We start from the raw sequence: 23,350 nt of genomic DNA, 5'->3' as shown, positions 1-23,350 counted from the left end.
CTCTCTACCTGTCTCTGCCTACTTGCAATGTCTGCCTGTCAAATAAATAAATAAAATCTTAAAAAAAAAAAATGCAACAATATCCATTTTTGTAATGATAATAAATGATGAATTTTCTCTGTCTCCCTATAGGATGTTGATGCTACAAACCCAAATTATGAAATTATGTGTATGATCAGAGACTTTAGAGGAAGTTTGGATTATAGACCATTAACAACAGCAGATCCTGTAAGATACTTTGTAAACTATTATTCTGGAATTTTTTTATGCTATTAAAAAAAATGTTCAGTGCCCACTTACTACTGGACTTAGCTGTATAGTTTCTTTCTTTATGGGTGTATATTCCTCATGTTTTAAGGTGAATATCAAGAAATCATTCACACTTATGCTTATCTCCCATAATTTGATTAATCAGACATGCTTCCCACGGAGATGTTCTTTTCAAAGCAAAGACTCTATCCTTGGTAGAGCAGAACAACAGTTTAAGGAATGATGTCAGAAGACCCATTCTTCTTTCTGACCATCATTGAAAATTTTATCCCAGTTCCAAGCCTATTTCCTCTTTGATTTGGCCTATAGATGCCACTATCATACAAATTTACTATTAGTTAATTTGATATTTTAAAATAAATGTTAGTCTTGCTTTTAGTGGTTGTTGAGGACCATACTAGACCAGAAATCTAGTGCTTGAAAAGTATTCTGCTTTCCTATTACTCAGCTACTTTCCTCTTGAAGAAGGAGAATTTTTTGGACAGGAAATAGTTTGTGAGTAATTGATACTTAAGAAAAATAATATCTGACCTCGCATATACAGAATACCCTGGGTACATAAAATACATTTGTGTCAAGCCAAAGTATTATTTAGGATTTCAAAGAGTTGTTGTTCATAACACTTTTGTATATATTTTAGTCCTTGCTTATCCCTACCTGTGTTTAATCTACTACATCTGAATTCATACTTTAGGACAGTAATTGGCAAACTTTTTCTTAAAAGGCCCTAATAGTAAATATTTTTGGCTTTGTGAGCCATATGGTCTTCATCACAACTACTCAGTTTTGCCTTTGTACTATCAAAGCAGCCATAGACGGTATGTGAACAAATGAGTACAGCTGTCTCGGTAAAACTTCATAAAAGCAATAGTGGGCTGGATTAGGTCTGCAGACCATACTTTGCCAATCCCTATGTTATATATTTGTTATTAAAAGGGAAGTATTGAGAGAATAAATTTTATGAAAAATATTTATGTGTAAGAATTGGCTATTATAAAATTGTTGGGAGTTATTTTGCTCACTAATAATCTGAGAATCGCATTTCTTGGTATTAGTTATCTTTGTCAATACCTTTCCCTTTAATCAACCTCACAGTATACCACTTGGTAGGAAATTTTGCTTATGTTACGTGCAGTATATATGGAAGTAAGGCAGCTTCTTAATGTGAACCTTATGCTGTTAATAGGAACAGTAGTGCCCTCTACAAAGTTATTTCCTAATTATTTACCAAATAATAAAATGAGTAATTTTCAGTTACGCTCAGAATTTTAGAAATCATTGTCTTTGAACTATTAAAATTCATACATACTAATTTGATTTTTAAGCTTATTTATCCTATTTATGATATGCATAAATTTCTAAAATCTCTGTAGGAAATATTGCACAATTGGCTTTTCAGTTTTCATATAACACAATAAATATTGAAATAAAATACTTTATTTCTAGATTGATGAACACAGAATATGCGTTTGTGTAAGAAAACGACCACTCAATAAAAAAGGTATGATGCTTTTTGAATTCTTAATAAGAGGTTGATTTTGTCCAGTTGGTATTTATTTTAATGATAGCAGAAATTAAATTGGTTTGGAATTTTATATTTATAAAATATAAATCATTTTATTTGTTACATAATCATTATGCAGATTTCTTTGTTAGATCTGTTGATTTGTTATTGCTCTATGAATCATTGGCATTTCTGATTCTTGCTTTACAGAAATTTTGATAATTTTTTTACTTGGTTGTTCAAGTATGTCTTCTTGAATGGCATATTTATGAGATATTTATATTTATAAAAATTAATACTTCTATTAAAATTTTTATCACTTTTGAAAAATTATTTATTACATCCAAATGCTATGAAAATTACTGGGCATTGATTTTCATTTATTCTTTTAGAAACTCAAATGAAAGATCTTGATGTAATCACAATCCCTAGTAAAGATGTTGTGATGGTACATGAACCAAAACAAAAAGTAGATTTAACAAGGTACCTAGAAAACCAAACATTTCGTTTTGATTATGCCTTTGATGACTCAGCTCCTAATGAAATGGTTTACAGGTAGGTAAACTTGTTTTAAATAACAATTTTGTTCTTTTACTGTGTATTTATCACTACCCTGAACCTTGTGTTGATCTTGGCATATCTCTCCAAAAGTACAATATGCTCTTTTATTCTGAGTTTAAACAAAAGTTATGTCATAAACACAATAATCAGTATTACTACTTGTTCCCTTTAATTCTCCCCTCAGATCATAGTTTTTATTACTAATATGTATCTCATGCACTGTATATTATATATCCCATACATTAGATATATATTTATATATGCATAGGAAATTTCTGGAAAATGTAGGCATTTTCTGTAGTTCTAGCAATGTGATCTGATTAGAGGGGACTTTTACTTTTTGCTTTTTAGTCTCTATTAGTAAAGAAATTTGGAATATTTGTTATATATCACTCCTTAACTTTTCTAAATCTTTATTTCACATGTTACCACATGTCTGTAAACCTACTTGCATTTGCCTAATTTTTATCATCTTTAAGCATTGGAATTGTTGTAATACATGAAATATTCAACTTATAAACAACTCAAAATTATAAGTTTAACACATTGATACCCCAGAGTTGTATGCTAAATGTAGATTTTCATACAAAGTTTATAAACATTGCCTTCTAATTATAACAAGTCAGTTTTAACAGCAGTGCTATTTCAATCTATATAGAACTGTCTTGGCAATTACTTGAATGCTTTTTCATTGACTTTTCATTTTATAAATATGGCTGGAGAACAGAAAATTAAATGGATAATAAGAGTCCTGAGAATTGAAGTCTTATTAATGAGATATTTTTTAGATCAACTCCATTGGACTTAAGCCAGTAAACTGGGAGTTCAGTTATAAAAAAGGAGGGGAAAATTAAAGAATATGTGAATGCTAAATGGTATTATGAAGAATTTGTTTTAAAAGGGAACTATTAATATAAATTGTGTATTTTTACCGGAGAAGAGAGTCCTCTTCCCCCACCACTTCCTTTTCTTCTTCCTCTCCTGCTTCATAAAATATGTCTGTTTGACTTTATAATTATAAGGTATGTTTCTCTGAATATGCTAGATTTAATAAACATTCAGTTTTACCTTATATATATATGCTTCTTAATTTTACCAGTATTGATGCTATCCCCTTTATTTACCTTTGAGGGTATGCAAGTTAGGCCTTTTTTTGTCTAATCACTCTGTAGACTCATTCATTACAATTGTTTTTTTTAAGATTTTATTTATTTATTTGAGAGAGAGAGTAAGAAAGAGCATGAGAGGGGAGAAGGTCAGAGGGAGAAGCAGATTCCCTGTGGAGCTGGGAGCCTGATGTGGGACTCGATCCTGGGACTCTAGGATCATGACCTGAGCCGAAGGCAGTTGCCCAACCAACTGAGCCACCCATGCACCCTCATTTACTACTTCTGTTTGACCACTGTTTCCTTGGTCAAACTGTTTGACCACTGTTTCCTGCTCCTTCTGTTCTGTACCTTTTTCAGTTGTTCCTTAAAAAAAAAAAAAAAAAAAATTCAGCAGAACTGTATAAAGTGTTCCACATACATTTTTTGTTTTAAAGGTTTTTTATTTTTATTTGACACAGAGCGCACAAGTAGGCAGGCAGAGAGACGGGGGGAAGCAGGCTCCCTACGTAGCAGAAAGCCCAATGTGGGGCTCGATTCCAGGACCCCGAGATCATGACCTGAGCAGAAGGCAGAGGCTTAACCCACTGAGCCACCCAGGTGCCCCACATACATTATTTTGAAGCCAATATGAAAAAAGATTTGTTTCCCATTACACTTTCTAGAGCTCTGCTCAAGGAAGTATTTCTATAATTTTAACTCTAGCTGTGATTACAATAACAGGTTTGAAAAATAATTCGAAACCATATTTTTGCATCCTTCTCCTAAACTGTGACTGTCAACTCTGGTGTCTTACATGTATAATTTTTTTTTTTAAGATTTTATTTATTTATTTGACAGAGAGAGATCACAAGTAGGCAGAGAGGCAGGCAGAGAGAGAGGAGGAAGCAGGCTCCCTGCTGAGCAGAGAGCCTGATGCAGGGCTCGATCCCAGGACCCTGGAATCATGACCTGAGCCAAAGGCAGAGGCTTTAACCCACTGAGCCAATCAGGCGCCCCCATTATATGTATAATTTGTATTTACTTAGCTGCATTCAAGGAAATCCTGTCACTTTTCTACTTGGGTAGATGGCCTTAAGATAATGTTTTTATAGTTGTTTTTGTTTTTTTTCTCTCTTGAGATTTTCACTCTTTTGATTTGATTTCTGTTAAAACTTTTAATCCTGGTGGTGTGGGTTTTTGTATGTTTGGTTGGTTTTGTTGGTTTTCACTGTAGAAACCTTACTTGTCTTGCCTAGTATTACATTTTTTTGTTGTTATTTTTAAAACTTTAATATTGTCTTTTATATACACATGTCTTAGCTCAGTTACTGTCTTTTTCTTTTTCTCTTTATTTTGGGGGGGCCCATTGTGACCATCGTTTATTATGGAATTACTTGAAATTATGCTTTAAAGAGCTGTAAGCAATTTTAGGATAAGGTTATTTAAAAACTGTAACAAATCAGTGGGCTCAACTGTCAGACTGCAGACTGTAGTTTGACAGTTGAGCCCACTGATTTATTAAAAATATTGGTATGGGAGCGCCTAGCTGGCTCAGTTGGTTAAGCAGCTGCCTTCAGCTCAGTTCATGATCCCAGGTTCCTGGGATTGAGCCCCGCATCGGGCTCCTTGCTTGGCAGAGAGCCTGCTTCTCCCTTTTCCCTCTGCCTGCTACTCTGCCTACCTGTACTCTCTGTTTTTGTGTCAAATAAATAAAACCTTAAAAAAAAATTGGTATGACTTTTATTAATAAGACTTAGTATTTTATTTACTTAATTTAAATATTGATGGCACATTCTGACTAGTGCATTTTATTTTTAAGGTTTACAGCTAGACCACTAGTGGAAACTATATTTGAAAGGGGGATGGCTACGTGCTTTGCTTATGGGCAGACTGGAAGTGGAAAAACTCATGTAAGTAATTCATTAATTACATCGTCCTATGCAGCTTGTTTATTTTCCTTATGGCTTAATTCTAAGACCTAAATTCTTAAGATTTATTCCTGAATAATGTCTATTATTATTTGTTTTTTAACATGTAGACTATGGGAGGTGACTTTTCAGGAAAGAATCAAGATTGTTCTAAAGGAATTTATGCATTAGCAGGTAACTATCTTTTTTGCATATCATTTGTAATATTTTTTAATATTGCTTAGGTGGCTTTGAAATAAAACTTGGAAACATCGTTCAGGACTTTCAGGATAACCATAAAGTTAAACTTGGTGTATATTATGTCAGTTTTAGGTTGTCAGACTGCTTGAAAAGAATTGTGAAAATTAGCTTTTGGAACAGGAATCTTGATTTTATTTGTATTATTTTAATCTGACATATTATTGGAGCATAGTATTTGTTGAAACTTAATAGTATTTGTTGTCGAATAGGTAATGTATGAAAAGCTTCTGTCTGGTATGGTTACGGGAATAACCTTGCTATGACCACCTATAATTTTATGTTATTCATATGAATAAATAGCATTCTTTTATTGAATATGAGAGTGACATCTATATTTAAGTGTTAAAAAACTATTACTATTTATTTATAAAATTAGTGTTTACTTTAGGCTTCATTTTTTTAATTGATGCTGTCATTCTAAGTAAAGATTAATTGATTCCTCTAAATAGAGAAAATTTGAATTGCTTTTTAAAGATAGTATTTGTAGGGTGCCTGGGTGGCTCGGTCAGTGAAGCATTTGTTCATGTTGTGATCCCAGGGTGCTGGGATGGAGCCCTGTGTCAGGCTCCCTGCTCAGCAGGGAATTTGCTTCTCCCACCCCTTCTGCCGTTGTCCCCTGTTCATGTTCTCTTTCTTGCTCCCTCTCTCTCTCTCAAATAAAATGAATAAAATCTTAAAAAAAAAAAAAAAAGATAGTATTTGTAACATCTTAACACATTTTCTCCACATGGAATTCTTGACAGCTCGGGATGTCTTTTTAATGTTAAAGAAGCCAAACTATAAGAAGTTAGAACTTCAAGTGTATGCAACCTTTTTTGAAATTTATAGTGGAAAGGTAAGTGGAAACTTAAAAAAACAAACTGATTTTTTGGGGAGGATGTTAAATTTTGGTTTAATATATTTATAACATGAAATTTAAAACTTAACCCATTTTTTTGTATATATGTTCACTGGCATTAACTACATGTTGTGCAACCATTTCCACCACATATTTTTATATGTGTTAGACTATTATGTTAGCATTTTGTTGAGATTTTAGGAAATTCCCTTTGAAAGTCTCAACTTCAATATTGAGCATTATTATTCAAGTTATTCTAATTTTCTGAAATAATTTTTGGACTCTGATTCATTTTTATAGAACGGAGTCTTTTTCTTTAAAGCTAGTTTTCCAATTTTTTTTTTTTTAAATAGGTGTTTGACTTGCTAAATAGGAAAACAAAATTAAGAGTACTAGAAGATGGAAAACAACAGGTTCAAGTGGTGGGATTACAGGAACGGGAGGTCAAATGTGTTGAAGATGTACTGAAACTCATTGACATAGGCAACAGTTGCAGGTAAATTTCATTTTAAGTAAGAGAAACTTAATTTCTTGATCAGTTTTAGATAATTTGGGTATTTAAACAAAACAGAGGTATTACTTAATGCATTTTCATAGTACAAATTTGTTCATATAAACTTCTACCATTATGTTACTGAGTGATATCTACTATATTGATAATCATACTACAAATATACTCAAAGTGTGCCAGATTAAAGTGTATGAATCTGGTATGTTGAAGTGTTTTAAATCAGATTGTCTCTTTTGTATTTAAATGATGAAAACTGGATGGTTTTTTGAAGGTTTCTTTGATGGAATACTGTGGTTTACAATATAAAAAACTGACGTATTTTTGGTATCTAAAATAACCTTAATCACATTGTTGTAGAACATCCGGTCAAACATCTGCAAATGCACATTCATCTCGGAGCCATGCAGTGTTTCAGATTATTCTTAGAAGGAAAGGAAAACTACATGGCAAATTTTCTCTCATTGATTTGGCTGGAAATGAACGAGGAGCTGATACTTCCAGTGCAGACAGGCAAACCAGGCTTGAAGGTGCTGAAATTAATAAAAGCCTTTTAGCACTCAAGGTAAATAACATGTATTTAATTGTGAAAGATCTTTTGCTTTTGACACTAATTTTGTTTAGAGTAGCTACAAATCATAGCAAATGTAGCATTTAGTAAGGAAGAGAGGTTTGTTTATATTTACAATTGTTGATTTATAATATACCCAGGAATTTTCTTTACACATACTCATGTGTAAAGATCTAAGATTCTATAGGGCTTTAACTAGCTATAATTATCATAGGGGAAGATAAGGAATCTCAAAACTCAGCTAAGAAATACTGTCTTAGAAAAATGTGGAATGGCTTTCAGAAAGTTAGGAGGACAATATTCTATCCCTTCCTTGAATAGAAAAAGAAGGATCAGGGGCGCCTGGGTGGCTCATTTGGTTAAGCATCTGCCTTCAGCTCAGGTCATGATCCCGGGGTCCTGGGATCAAGCCCTGCATTTGGCTCCCTACTCCGCGGGAAACCTACTTCTCCCTCTCATTCCCCGCCCCTGCTTGTGTTCCCTCTCTCGCTCTGTTAAATAAATAAATAAAATCTTTTTGGGGAAAAAAAATCTTTTAAAAAATGTTAAGGAGAAAAAAAAAAAAAAGGAGGGCACCTGTGTGGCTCAGTGGGTTAAAGCTGCTGCCTTCAGCTCAGGTCATGATCCCAGGGTCCACGTGGGCTCTCTGCTCAGCAGGGAGCCTGCTTCCTCTCTGCCTGCCTCTTTGCCTACTTGTGATCTCTATCTGTCAAATAAATAAATAAAATCTTAAAAAAAAAAAAGGAAAGGAAGGATTGGCAAGGTTACAAGAAAACATTCTGTGTTTTTTCTTTTGTCATTCCAGTTTCAAAGTTTAGCTTTTTATCCTTCTATCTGTTAGTTCTAAATTCTAGTTAGAGTCCTAGAAGAATCTTTAATAAGTACTTTGTTGTTGTTACTGTTTTTAATTTCATTTTCTTGAATTAGCTTTATGTAACCATCTTTACTATGCTCTAAACTTGTTAGTAGGATTTCCAGAGTTGATCAGATCTTAAATGTTAGGGTTATAATAAAATGTCTTTTAAATATGTTAGATAAGATTACTTGTTATAAGGAGCCTAATCTGTGAAACTTGCTTTCTTAATTTTCAGGAGTGCATCAGAGCCTTAGGTAGAAATAAACCTCATACTCCTTTCAGAGCAAGTAAGCTCACTCAGGTGTTAAGAGATTCATTCATAGGTGAAAATTCTCGTACCTGCATGGTAAGTTTATGTTTGTTTGTTTTGTTTTAACCCTGAAAAGTGAATAACTCAATATCTATGGAAAGATTATAATGCACATTAATAACAGTCATTTAAATCCTTCTATTGTGAGAGATACAATGGTACTTAAGATATGGTCCCTTCCAGCCCGATAAGAGAGGATTATATTGCATTTATAATGCATTCTACTATTTCTAACATCTGAGTCTTCTTGAGGTTGGTCTTCATTGATTTTTATTCTCCTTGAGTATGGTGCACGCTTTTCTTTTTCTTCGTATGTCTAGTAAAATTGGTTTATATAATTTTTTTGGTTATATAATTTTTATTATGAATAAATACTTAGACACTCTGAATTCTCTTATGTTCTAAAGATTATTGATTGTTGTTGTTTTAGCAAGAAGTGCACTTAACCTATTTCAAACTCTGGTCTTCCCTGCTTTGGACAGCAGATAAAATTGAAAACTGTTCTTTTAGACTCAGCTGTTACTTGGAGTAAGCCTTACGTATGCCCGGTTCAGGTGTCAGCGAGAGATTCGGGTGGTTTATATGTACAATTTTTGGTTGTCATGATTACCTCCCTACATGATTATCTCTCTTCTGGAACAAACCTCACTTTTTAGCTGCTTTAGTTGCTACCTTCAGATTCTGTCCTTTAGTTTAACCAGTGAAATTCCTGTTTTTTAGTGAAGTTTCAGTTGCCCTGTGTGACAGCAGTGGGGCTTGCCCTTAAACAAAAAAATTATTGTATTGGGTGGGGATGGGGTTGTGGAAACTCTCAGTGCTCTTCCCTCCATTTTCTGTCCGATTTAAATCATTTTCTGGTGCTTTCAGAGAGTTGTTTATATTTTATGTGGCTTACAATTATTATCTGATTGTGGGTGTAATATTACAAATTATCTTGGAGTTTAGATACCACAAATGTTTATTTTAAATGACCATTTTAAGATTAGATCTTAATGAACAATATGTTGTTAAGACTATCTTCATCATTTATAACATTTTCTTTACCTTTGCATCTTCTCCTTCAGATTGCCACAATCTCTCCTGGAATGGCATCCTGTGAAAATACTCTTAATACATTAAGATATGCAAATAGGTATGCAAAATAGTTATTCGGTTTGAAATTTGAGGGGAGTAGAGCAGTGGTTACTTTGACTTAATATCTGATAGGGTAACTTTTATTATTTTTTTCTAATTTAAAAAATGTTTTGCATGTTATTAAGATGATATGTAGAGTCATTTGGTCAAGTTCTGAAAATAAATGGAAATGTGTTGCATAATTTGGAAAGAGATTTAGATCTTTAGTAGAATTGGTCTTTCTATCCTAGAACATGATTACATTTTTCTGTTTCACCAAGTTATATTTCATATTTTTTTACTACATTTAAATCATGTAAATTTTTCTTAATAGGAAAGTCTAAATGAGTATAAGGGGACCAATCTGTATTTCTTAAATTGTTTTATCTATATGCTAAAAATTATTTTTGATAATACTAAATGCCATATGTGGGAAATCTAGGGTTTGAATAAGTAATGATAGCACTTTTTTTTCTGTTTTTCTGTATGAGTTACATTTTACTACTCATTGTCGCTAGTGTTAGATAATTTAATGGATAGTGATGTTATTATAAATAAAGGACAAAAAATATTATAGACTTAAAATAATTTATTCCTTAGAGTCATGAAGTGCCTTTGGAACTTCAGATTGTGATAGACAGATTTATATTTGTTCTAAAAATCATTCCTGTTGCTCGTTTTGAAGTAATGACTTTGTAGTTTTAAATTTCTCTTATCACATACTGCATTTATGATTCTCATTGTTAGCTATCAGTTCTCTTTGTATTCCATTTCTATTGTGGACATTCCCTTAATTTTACTGAATACAGTATTTGTCCTGTTTAATTGCTATGGAAATTTTATTTTTAATCTTTTTTCTTAAAACAGGGAATACATATATGTATACAGAGAAGTACTGAAAACATTAAGTGAATAATCTAATAAATATTTATACAGTATAAATTCTGTCATCAGATTGGGAAATAGAATGCCTCTCTAGAAAGCTCCCCATATGTCCCCTCCTGATGACAAATCCAGAATAATGTCCAAATCCATTAATCTCTACCCCAAGGTAGATGTTATCTTGACTTCTGTGGCATACTTTTCTTGGTTTTCTTTTTCTCTCTTTTTAAAAACAGTTTTGGCACCTATGAATGTATCCCTGAACAACATAGGTAGCTGTATTTGAACTTTCCATAAGTGGGGTCATACTCTTTTTTTCTGTTGTGACTTGATTTTTGTTTCAACTGAAGAGATTTTTTTAATGATAGTAAAAACTATTGGAAAGTATAAGCCTTTGACATTTTGCAAAAAGACATTAAAATAACTTCTTTATAAATATAATGGAACTTTATTTCTAAATTTAATACTTTTTAAACTTAGAATTTTGGGCTCTGAGCTGCAAACATTTCTAGTACTTTTAATTCATTTTTATAATGAACATTTTTGGTATGTGGGGTTTTTAGCCATTAAAGTGCTTCTCTTACTTCCAATTGTACATGGGACAGAGGAGCAACAGCTTAGTATAGCAGAATATTGCCATATTATAGAATTAAAACAAAACCCCTCCATGTCTTCAGACTTCTAACTGCAAAACAATCTACCTAATGCGAACATACTCTATCTGGCTATTCCTCTTGTTCATTTAGGTCCAAGTAAATGTTTAATTTATTATCAAGTAATTTATCTGCCTGGGACAAATAATTCTGTCTTTTCTTTGCAAACTTGTAGAAATAAAGATTTTCAACCTTCCCTGATAGCTCATTTGAGGAATATAATTCCTGCATATAATGTTTAGCGTTTGAGTTAGACAGAAGCCCTTGGAATAGAGGAAAATATTAGCCTATTAGGGATGGATTGCTTATCTAAATTAGAAGATTCTGACAGAATCCTAAATGGAGTTGGGAATAAAAAGAATCACGTCATTGTTAGAAATTTAGATTTTGTCAGTCTGTATGGTAAATAAGCTTTTCAAAGTGACTCTAAAGGATGAAGTGTAACTGAATCCAGTATTGAACCCTTGACAGCAGACATTACCAATAGGTCAAAGAAGGACTGTAAGTAGAAGAAATAAATTAGTTTGATCTACATGAAATTATTAGTTTGATCTGTATGACTATCTGTGACCCAACAAAATAGTAATTTCGTTCATATTAAATCTAAAAGAAGTAATGAGAAAAACATGCTTAGTATATTGGATGTTTAATAACGTAGTGTTTATACTCATAGCTAGGTTTGAACCTCACTTATTCTTATTGAATGAACTTGGGTAAGATACTTTATTGCTCTGAACCGATTTCTCATCTGTAAAGTGATAAAAATAATATCACAGGATTGTTTTAAGATTTATATAATATAATGCCTAAAATATACACTAATACCTAACATGTAGGAAATACATGATAAATACTGCTTACTGTTATGAAATGGGATGGCTCCAAAAGGAACGTACAGAATCACAAAGAGGTGTCAGAAAAACCATAATTTGGTTATATATAAAGGAGATATTGCCAAAAGCAATTTAAATTCCATTGCTAAAGAGGCTTTCCTTAACCGGGTTCTTCATCTGAACCAAACACAGAAAACTATTTGAGGAACTGCTTTCTCATTTTGTACCAAGGATGGAACCATTCTAGACACATAGGAGAGAAGTTAATTCATTACGAACAGTGGATGCCATAAAGACTTCATACTCTTATGTTCTCTTTTAAAAGTCTGCAAGAATATTGAGGGGTCATTGATACTAATAAAATATTTGCAGTATTGACTATACAAGGGAATTTGATCAATAGTCATGTAGTTAAAGAAGGGCCATTTAAAATTTAGGTGATGGTCTGGTTAAACTTTTAGGAGGTATCATGAGGAAAGGGGAAAGTATACCAGAAAGGAAGGACTACGGACAAAAAGGTATCAGTAGATCAGAAAAATTCAGAAACTTCTTAAAATTATTTTTAAAGTACTCTATATACAGTAAGTCGCAACAATGTTGATATCTTTTTTTAAACAAATTAAGCTGAATACAAAATAAAAACTTGAAATGTGCATTGCTGTCTTTACAAGAGCATTTTCTCTTAATTTGTTGCTGTTTTGGTGCTGCAGAGTAAAGGAGTTTGGAATTAGTCCATCAGACATTCCCTTCTCACAGGGTAGTGGCAGTCGCCCTGATCTCTCTCCTTCTTATGAGTATGACGACTTTTCTCCTTCGATTACCAGGTCTACTTCCTTCTATGCATAAGATGTTTATTTTCATAGTTTCTTTTGAATTGTGTTACATATGAATATTTCATTTATACTTCAGTTCTGAGCCATTTTATTTTTCATTTTCATTTCATTTGGCAGGTGATGATTGTACTGCATGATCTTCATTTTTGTGTACTTTACTAATTTATTTGCTTTAAAATGTTGATTTAGAATTCAGGCTTCCTGCTGCCCCTCATAATTTTAAGGATGATGTCATCTTTGCATATTTATGGTTGAAAGGTAAACTGTCTTGTTTAAAATGAGAAGTTTACCGTTACTCTGTATGTTCTTACAAATTTCCTTGTCTGCGAGGAAATGACAAAGATCCTTTGATTTAGAACATGTATCCTCCCACTGTGTAAATTGAAGTATAATAGGTAAACATTTTTTAATTGATAGAACTTTATAGCATAATCTTTATACATTAGAATTATGATTATTTCAAATGTGGCTATTTTAATAAAGCATTATAACAACTAAAAATCTACAAAGTATATTAAGTTCTCTGATTTTGGCAATAATCTGTTTATTGGTCTAAGTGCTATTGTTAGCATTTTTCTGTTTATATAATTGCAAAAACTGTTTGTTTTTACTTTGAAATACTGAATCTACATACTTTGCTAATTGTCATTATGCACAATAATGATCTCTGAAATAATTGTAAAGTTACCTCACTAAATTCTGAAAGTTCATCAGCCGAATATCCCTTTAGTCTTTACACAGATTTCAGATAAACTTGATCTGGAAAGCTGACATCATCAGTCTTAATATGTTAATTGAATAGGATGGTAGTTTCTTGATCCTCTGCATGTGTCTTTGTTAATTTTAGGTACCTCTTATGTATTAATAGGGTGAAAGAATTGACTGTGGATCCAACTGCTGCTGGTGATGTCCGTCCAATAATGCACCACCCACCAAATCAAATTGATGACTTAGAGGCACAGTGGGGTGTGGGGAGTTCCCCTCAGAGAGATGATCTGAAACTTCTTTGTGAACAAAACGTGAGTGACAATATAGTTCCAATGACCTGATTTTAGTTCATTTCATCAGTAGCAGAACTTAATGATTGAAAACTACCATCTGCATCAGGGGTCAGCCGACTCCGGTCTATGGGCCAGCCATCTGTTTTTATGCATAAAGTTTTACTGAATTATGGCCATGCTTCATTTACAACTTGTCTGGCTGCTTTCTTGGATAAAAGCAATGACAAAAACTGTATGACTCACAAGCCCAAAATAGGTACTGTCTGCCCCTTTAAAATGTTTGCTGACCCTGATCTAAACTTCTTCTTCTTCTCCTTTTTTTTTTTTTTTTTTAACCCCCTCTCAGATTTTCTATCAGTATTAAACTTTGGTGGTATTGAAAGTAATATAGGGAAAAAGCAACTTTAAGAATTACGTATACAGGGGCGCCTGGGTGGCTCAGTGGGTTGGGCCGCTGCCTTCGGCTCAGGTCATGATCTCAGGGACCTGGGATCGAGTCCCCGCATCAGGCTCTCTGCTTGGCGGGGAGCCTGCTTCCTCCTCTGCTTGGCGGGGAGCCTGCTTCCTCCTCTCTCTCTCTGCCTGCCTCTCTGCCTGCTTGTGATCTCTGTCTGTCAAATAAATAAATAAAATGTTTAAAATAAAAAAAAAAGAATTACATATACAACATATCATACATATAGGTTAAAAACAATTAACTATGGACTCATGCATATAAAAGGAATGCATGAACTCTATCAAAAATCAAACATGGCAAAATGCTAACATTTGTTAAGTATGGTAGTACTCTGTATGTTTGAAATGGCTAGTGACATTTCATAATTTAACAGTTTGATTCCTAGTTACTCAAAAAATTAAAAAAAAAATAGTGTACCTGTTGTATAAGGACAAAGAGGTATAAAGAAGTAACAAAAAAAAGCACAAACAATACATGTTTTCGTATGATTACTTTAACATATTGAGGGGATTCCTTTCTGTGAGATGTAAAAGATTTTATAATTCCTTTTTAGAAATACAACCTACATAGTTTTATATATTCTTTTAAGAATCTTAACAGTAGTATTTTCATGATAAAAGGTAGCATATATTAGTTGCTTACTACATAACTTATATTAGCTATGCATTTTACTTATTATCTGATGTAATGCTCACAGCTCTATGTAGTAGACACCGTAATTATCTCTATTTTTTAACTGCTTTTCCAAAAAGTGAGGGAACTTGGGGTTCCTAGCTTAAAATAAGAGTTCTAAACTCTGAACCATGGAAAATAAAAAACTGACAATGAGATCCTGGCCTGAAAATGATATTCCTATCTCCTGTCTCCAAAAGTTAGGTATAGTTGCTTTTTGCATTCTTTTTTTTTTTTAAGATTTTATTTATTTATTTGACAGACAGAGATCACAAGTAGGCAGAGAGGCAGGCAGAGAGAGAGAGGGAAGCAGGCTTCCTGCGGAGCAGAGAGCCCGATGCGGGGCTCGATCCCACGACCCTGAGATCATGACCCGAGCCGAAGGCAGCAGCCCAAACCACTGAGCCACCCAGGTGCCCCGCTTTTTGCATTCTTGAAACAACCATGTACTGTACCTAGGTATAGTGCCTCTTAAGGATTTGGAAAATGAAAACAAGGTGGGCCCTCTCTGTAATAGATCTTTTCCATTTTATTTTTCTGTCTGCCTGGTTGAGTCTTTGTAGGACTTTAATTTGGAGAGGTTAGGTAGGACTGATCCAGAGGCTTGAAGTATAACATCATGAGTTCTTGCAGTCTTCTCCATATTTGAGAGTATGTGGCGTTCCTTGAACTTTTCTACCTCCTGGAACTATCTTGAAGTGGTTCAGTCTTAGCTTTTTAGTTGAGTTTACTGGTGCCTGTGTACCTTTTCTTACTGTTGTATTAAGGTCTTAACAAGGTAAATTAAAACGGGATAGGGACTAAGACATGTCCTACAGATAAAACCAACCTAAGTACACAAAGTAGAAGATAATAAAGAGCATTAGCATTCCAGAAGTAGTTGTATAGACAAAAAAAGTATTCTAAGTAGACTGCATGGAAGCGATAGGAACTTGCAAAGTATCTTAATGCAAAAGAAAGAGGGCATTCTAGGCTTGACAGGGAGGTGGGCAGATATAATGAATAAAGTTGGTTGAGTGTGTTTATCGTATGATATATTGTATGCCTGCATGTCTTAATAAAAACAGATATTTGTTTCCCAAAGAGAAGATAAAAAGTTCTTTGACCAACTTGATTATATATAATCAAGTTTTACAGACTGTAGCATACTGATTGAAGTCAAATGTCTTCTGATACTATTTAACCAAAATTTGTACATACATTTAGAATTGTGTATCTTGTTTGAAAAAGTCCCTTTTTTAACTCCCATTTTATAAAACAATTTTAAGTAAACCTCATCACTAAAGCCACATTTTGAGGAAATAAATCATTAAAGACATTGGGGTTGGGAAAGAAGCTCAAAAAAGAAAGCAAGCCTAGAGAAATTTTCACTTGATATAGGACTATATATGTTGTATTTATGTCTGTGGGGTTTTTGTTGATGAGGTAAAATCAGTTGTCGATTAAGATTTCTATAAAAACTGACAAACACATCATATGGTGTAAAGCAGAAATTAAGATTTAGGAAGAGTTGAGACCTTCAGAACACTTAATTTGATAGTCACAGTCATAGAAGACATTATCTTGAAATCTCTTTTCTGGTGAAAAGATATTTAAGACATACAAATGTTAGTCAAAATAAAACAATACTGAGGAAATATTTTAGTATATTTTAGCTTATAATAAATATATTTTTGAAAAGTTGCATTATTCCAAAAGAGATTGCTTTTTTAGGGTAATTCTACAGTAAAACCTGGGCTAAGTGAAAACTACCCCTTACTGATAGGCTTAAATTTGGGCTGTCTTACTGAGTGTTACATCAGATACTTATGACCCATAAAAAGAAGTTGTGGCTTTGCCTTTTATATTATCTTTTAGTAGTCTTTATCTTGCAAACTTCTCATTTTTTAAATGACATTTTTATAAATGATATGAGAAAACTACTTTTATGTAACATTTAAAATGTAAACTTTAGGGGGCGCCTGGGTGGCTCAGTGGGTAAAGCCGCTGCCTTCGGCTCAGGTCATGATCTCAGGGTCCTGGGATCGAGCCCCACATTGGGCTTTCTGCTCTGCAGGGAGCCTGCTTCCTCCTCTCTCTCTCTCTCTGCCTACTTGTGATCTCTCTCTCTCTCTCTCTCTCTGTCAAATAAATAAATAAATAAATAAATATCTTTAAAAAAAAAAAGTAAACTTTATGTCCTAACTTTTTAAACTATGTTCATCTTAAGGAAGAAGAAGTTTCTCCCCAATTGTTTACTTTCCATGAAGCTGTCTCACAAATGGTAGAAATGGAAGAACAAGTTGTAGAAGATCACAGGGCAGTGTTCCAGGTAAAATAAGACAGGACCTTTCATCAAATATTTCTGTAGGGAAATTAAGAACTTTCATAATGCTTTGAATATTAACCTAATTTTAAAAATTTACTATTTTGTGTATGTATATGTGTATTTGTAGGGTGTTGAGTATATGTATGGGATATTTTGGACAGAAAATGAATGGTGGTTACAGTGTTTCTTTAGTGCCATGGTGAAAAGACCTAGCTTATTTACTACTCTTCTCCTGCTCTGTTTGCTTTAGTTAGTTCTCCATTTTTAGAAAAGGGTTGAACTTCTGCCCTCCACCACCTCTTTCTCCATGTTAGGACAGTTTATTTGATGTAAGTAAGAAAAACTTCTAAGGGTTATCATAACTGTTGAGGAAGTATCTTTCTTTATAAAGGAGGAAAAGTGCTTTAGGAAAGGGAAGGTTACTACAGTGGCAGATGTGTGAGGATCGTTAAATCCCTGCCTGTCCCAGTAACTGCTAACGTATTCATCCCATTGTCCATTCAGCCTATTAAAAGTACTGTGCGATTTACTATATGATTTCCTTCTTCCCCCCACCTGCTCCCTTTTATAACAAGAGAATACCCTGGAGAATGATACTTATGAGGAAGTGAAGGTAACCTTTAGATATCATTATGGAGACTATAAATATGTTTTGAAAAAAAAAAATGTGTTTTGAGAAAAAGGTGAACAATAGATCAGTCTTTCTGTTGACCTGTGTCCCTTCTCTGATGTTTGAGAAATATTTATTTGTAAACAAATTTTTTTTTTAAAGATTTTATTTATTTATTTGCCAGAGAGAGAGAGAGAGAGGGAGGGAGAGAGCGCATGCAAACAAGCACAGGCAGACAGTGGCAGCAGAGGCAGAGGGAGAAGCAGGCTCCCAGCCGAGCAAGGAGCCCGACGTGGGACTCGATCCCAAGACACTGGGATCATGACCTGAGCCGAAGGCAGCTGCTTAACCAACTGAGCCACCCAGGCGTCCCTGTAAACAAATATTAACACAACTCAGCTGTAGGCCATTTAAACACCTGGATAAAAGGCTCAAAAATGGGGGCACCTGGGTGTCTCAGTAGATTAAAGCCTCTGCCTTCAGCTCAGGTCATGATCCTGGGGTTCTGGGATCGAGCCTTGCATCAGGCTCTGCTCAGTGGGGAGCCTGCTTCTCTCTCTCTCTCTTTCTCTCTCTCTCTCTCTCACTTACTGCCTGCCTCTTTGGTTACTGTGATCTCTGTCAAGTAAATAAATACAATCTTTAAAAAAAAAAAAGGCTCAAAAATATAACAGAACTATTTATTTTATAAGTTGAGAATAGGATGTACCCTCATCAAAACTATTACAGTTCTGGGACGCCTGGGTGGCTCAGTTGGTTAAGCATCTGCCTTTGGCTCAGGTCATAATCTCAGGGTTCTGGGATCTAGTCCTGAGGCAGGCTCCTTGCTCAGTGGGGGGCCTGCTTCTTTGCTGCCTGCCACTCCCTTTAAAATCTTTTTTAAAAAGTCTTTGAAAAAAGGCAGAGGGGTGCCTGGGTGGCTCAGTTGGTTAGGCAACTGCCTTCAGTTTGATTCATGGTCCTGGGGTCCCAGGATCAAGGTCTGCATTGGGCTTCCTGCTTGGTGGGGACTCTGCTCCCTCTGACCCTCTCCCCTTGCATGCTGGAGCTCTCTTGCGCTTTCTTTCTCTCTCAGATAAGTAATATCTTAAAAAAATAAAAAGAGGGGCGCCTGGGTGGCTCAGTGGGTTAAGCCGCTGCCTTTGGCTCAGGTCATGATCTCAGGGTCCTGGGATCGAGTCCCGCATCGGGCTCTCTGCTCAGTGGGGAGCCTGCTTCCCTCTCTCTCTCTGCCTGCCTCTCCGTCTACTTGTGATTTCTCTCTGTCAAATAAATAAATAAAATCTTTAAAAAAAAAAAAAGAAAAAGAAAAAAGAACAAAAGTTTTAGTCAAACCCTTATTTTGGTAATCTATTTAGAGGCCTAGGTGTTTAGAGTAAACCAGGAAAGGACACTTGTAATTTAAGAAAATTGTCTCTGTGCTTTTGGAGCAAGGCATCATATAAAGACTATCATTTCCAACTCTGCCATTTTATGATGGAATCTAGAAGCTCCTTGGTTTTTTGCAGAAGTGATTATTTTTCAGTTTCAATCCAGTATTTTTATAATTCGGTTTATTGTTACTCTGTGCTGTGATCTGTCATTTCTCAAAATAGAGTGTTGTTTTAAAAGATTAAATGGATAGCTAAAGAAAAAGAAAAATATTGGGATGTGTATATGTGTTTTAATTGATACCCATAGATGGATATATATATATAGGTATAGAAAACTATATATATATATATATATATATAGTTGTCATATAGTTTTCTAATAGGTATCTAAAGCTAAGTTGCTAAAATTCAGCCTGATAATACGTATCGTCTAGTTATAATTAGCTATTAAATTGTACTGAAAGCTAGAAAGTGCCCATTTATATATCCAAAGCCTCTTTAACTCACTATGGTATGAACTTGTTCATGATTTGTATGATTCATGACTTTGCTGGGAAATGAAACATAAATTCCACATTATCTAAAATCAATTAGGAATGATTAGTTTCCTTTAAAGTGTCTATGAATAGTCAGTAGCTACTATTTAGTGATTTGTTTGACTCTTCTAAAATTGAGTGTCTGGGGGCGCCTGGGTGGCTCAGTGGGTTAAAGCCTCTGCCTTCGGCTCAGGTCATGATCTCAGGTTCCTGGGATCGAGCCCCGCATCGGGCTCTCTGCTCATTGGGGAGCCTGCTTCCTCCTTTCTCTCTGCCTGCCTCTCTGCCTATATGTGATCTCTGTCTGTCAAATAAATAAATAAAATCTTTAAAAAAAAAAAAATTAAAAAAAAAATAAAATAAAAAATAAAATTGACTGTCTGTTGGTCTCTTATGGTTACAATAATTTTGAAGACCTAGTGTTTGGAATTTAGGGTTAACTCTTGACCCAACCACTATGAGGCCCCAAATGGATTTGTAGATTCTACAAGTAGAATTTGTAGATTCTACAAGTTCTAGGCTACCGTAGACCTCAGTAAATTGTTCAGTAGTTTTATTATACCATTCTTCCCCAATTTTAGGGGTAGCTACTAAAGTTTTGAGAATTATTGTGCTCACTGATTGATACATGTTTGATTCACTCCCTCCCCAAACCCTTACCCAGGGTAAAGTAAAAGTAGAAAAATCAAGTCACCTTGCTTGGCTTTTCGTGTTTGTGTTTGTGTTTGTGTTAGAATTTAAGGAAATATTTCTCAATTTTACTATGTAAATAAAGATGTTTATACTTATTAAAATTTTAGAGAATACCAACTGAGGTATGCTTGAATATATTTAACATATGTGAAATTTGTAAATTGGTTTCTGTCTTATAAAGAGGCTTATTGGATTGTTGAATTTTTGTCCTTTTAGGAATCTATCCGATGGTTAGAAGATGAAAAGGCTCTTCTAGAGATGACTGAAGAAGTAGACTATGATGTAGATTCATATGCTACTCAACTTGAAGCTATTCTTGAGCAAAAAATAGACATTTTAACTGAGCTGCGTGGTAATTTCTTTTTCATTTTAGTGCTTGAAATCTCCATCTTTGTATGTAAGTGGTGGCAGGATTTTCGTATTGCAAGAGGATATCTTAAATAAAAATTATGGGTACCATTTAGTACATTTCCAGAGGTATAAAGACAGACCAGTCATTCTGTTTTTTTATAAAAAAGAAACATGGAGTATTCTTTCAAGGGCTTTTTAGTTATCTTTTCTTTTAAGCATTTGAAAAGATAAAAGCATCTTATGTTTAAAGAGGGAAAATGGATTTTAACAAATTTGTAAGTTTTGTACACTCATTCAGATTTTTAGTTTGATAGGTCAGTGCTTGTCAGAATTATTTTGCTTAGGTTGGGTCTCTTCAGGGCCATCCCTTCTGTAGCCTCCTGTCTACATCTCTTTTCTGTGCATCTGTGTCATGTCTGTCCTTTGTAGCCTTAAAAAATCAAGGGGAAGGTTTCAAGACCTTGAACAACTCAAGACCTTTTTCCTTCCTACTTTGTGAATGTATATGACTGACCTACATGCCATCTGTTCTTGACTTTTTAATTATCTTGTCTGCGTAGCTTCATATACACGTTTATCGTATGTACTTGTTTCTGTGGCATTGGCAAATTAGTTTTCTTCGGTTGTATGCGAATGGATATCTTTGTATGTGTACGTGAAATGCAGTGTAAAACCAGAATCAAATTGCTGGTTCTTAACACCAGACTGGCTAATTTTTAACATAGGTCCTTTGTGAAATTGGGTATTTGAAATCATATTCTATGAAGAACCAGCAGTGACCATTTGTCCAATTCAGAATTGTTGGTGCAAATGTAGAGTTTCTAAAACTTACTTTCGTTTTTCATATTCTTCTTATTCAAGCCTTGATTAAAGTGTTTTGATCATTTTTCTTATCAGAACTCACAAAGAGCTTTCTGTATGTATTACATATAGAACAGCTCATAATGAATTATAATTTTTTCTTTGTAATATGTGGCATTCAACTTGGTTTTATTAAGTGTATCCATAACTTTGAAGAAATTACTGTCTAGCTGTTGTATTTTTTTAGGAAAAAAATTTTTTTACCATCCAGAGATAATTTTGGTATTAACATAAGATGTTTGAGAGCTTTTATCTTATATTAACAGATACAAGATCCAGAGATCCTTAAGTTCCTTTCTAAATTTCAGAAGTTCATTTTTTAAATATCATTGTTCTTCGAAAGAGGGGAAAGAAATTGAAATTCCAACTGATATTCTCTTTCTTTTTTCCCAAAGGCCATAACCTTTGCACCATTAATTTTAAGTTGGATAATTGTTGAGGGTGCCATCCTGTGCATGGTACATTGCTTACCAGGATCCTTGGTCTTTGATGACTAGATGACAGTATCCACTACCCCAGTTGTGACAGTCAAAAATGTCTAATTATTATCAGATGTCAGGGGGGTAGTGGAGGAACATCACCCATGGTTAAGAACCACTGGTATAAAAAGAGATGAGATATTTCTCACCTTCAGAGCTGACTTTTACTTGCCTCTTTCAATTTATTTACCTAGTAATATTCTTAAGGGACTCTGAATTAATACATAATAGTAGGAATTGTAAGACCAAGAAATAGATTATTCTATAATCCCCCTTCTCTATTCCCTTTTACAATCCCTGATAAGGACAAAATGACATTTGTTTTTTAAAATTCAAACATCTTTTGAAATTTCATGCTTAAAAAGGTAAAATAGGGATTGGGGGGGGCGCCTGGGTGGCTCAGTGGGTTAAAGCCTCTGCCTTCAGCTCAGGTCATGATCCCGGGGTCCTGGGATCGAGCCCCGGATCGGGCTCTCTGCTCCGCGGGGAGCCTGCTTCCTCCTCTCTCTCTGCCTGCCTCTCTACCTACTTGTGCTCTCTGTCAAATAAATAAATAAAATCTTTAAAAAAAAAAAAAGGCAGTGGGAATAGAAATTTCTTAATATCGAGGGAAGAAATATCTACTTTATAGTTTAGTAAGATTTGGAGGCACCTGGCTGGCTTGGTTGGTAGAGCATGTGACTTTTTTTTTTTTTTTTTAAGATTTTATTTATTTATTTGACAAACAGAGATCACAAGTAGGCAGAAAGGCAGCCAGGGGGCGTGGGGAAGCAGGCTCCCTGCTGAACAGAGAGCCAGTTGTGGGGACCCTGGGATCATGACCTGAGCCGAAGGCAGAGGCTTTAACCCACTGAGCCACCCAGGCACCCCGACTCTTGATATCAGGGACTCAATGTTTTTTTGACAGGACCATACACATTTAACACACGTATATAGCCTGTCTGCACTCCAAAAGGAATTGAAATAAGCCAAAATTCAACACTGTAGTGTGCCAAACAGAACAGAAACCCGTTGAAGATAA

At 34.4% G+C, this 23,350-nt stretch overlaps 1 protein-coding gene across 4 annotated transcripts in view; it reads left to right on the top strand.

Annotated features, from left to right (window-relative positions):
* The window catches only part of KIF2A (kinesin family member 2A), a 78,377-nt gene that overhangs the window by 53,475 nt on the left and 1,552 nt on the right, over positions 1 to 23,350 (top strand). For 2 of the 4 annotated variants that reach the window (XM_082725889.1, XM_082725888.1), the window contains exons 7-20: positions 133 to 228; positions 1,717 to 1,771; positions 2,167 to 2,329; positions 5,243 to 5,333; positions 5,462 to 5,525; positions 6,335 to 6,426; positions 6,783 to 6,925; positions 7,298 to 7,502; positions 8,600 to 8,710; positions 9,739 to 9,806; positions 12,866 to 12,979; positions 13,857 to 14,007; positions 17,328 to 17,429; positions 20,855 to 20,990. In XM_082725889.1, coding sequence (XP_082582015.1) covers positions 133 to 228; positions 1,717 to 1,771; positions 2,167 to 2,329; positions 5,243 to 5,333; positions 5,462 to 5,525; positions 6,335 to 6,426; positions 6,783 to 6,925; positions 7,298 to 7,502; positions 8,600 to 8,710; positions 9,739 to 9,806; positions 12,866 to 12,979; positions 13,857 to 14,007; positions 17,328 to 17,429; positions 20,855 to 20,990 — 1,591 coding nt within the window. The remainder of the gene's footprint in view (positions 1 to 132; positions 229 to 1,716; positions 1,772 to 2,166; positions 2,330 to 5,242; positions 5,334 to 5,461; positions 5,526 to 6,334; positions 6,427 to 6,782; positions 6,926 to 7,297; positions 7,503 to 8,599; positions 8,711 to 9,738; positions 9,807 to 12,865; positions 12,980 to 13,856; positions 14,008 to 17,327; positions 17,430 to 20,854; positions 20,991 to 23,350) is intronic. The other 2 variants (XM_082725891.1, XM_082725890.1) reach the window with 1 other exon arrangement.

The sequence above is a fragment of the Mustela nivalis genome (genome assembly GCF_964662115.1).
Source record: "Mustela nivalis genome assembly, chromosome: 3".
Taxonomy (NCBI): Eukaryota; Metazoa; Chordata; class Mammalia; order Carnivora; family Mustelidae; genus Mustela; species Mustela nivalis.
This window is presented reverse-complemented; position numbering and strand designations above follow the sequence as displayed.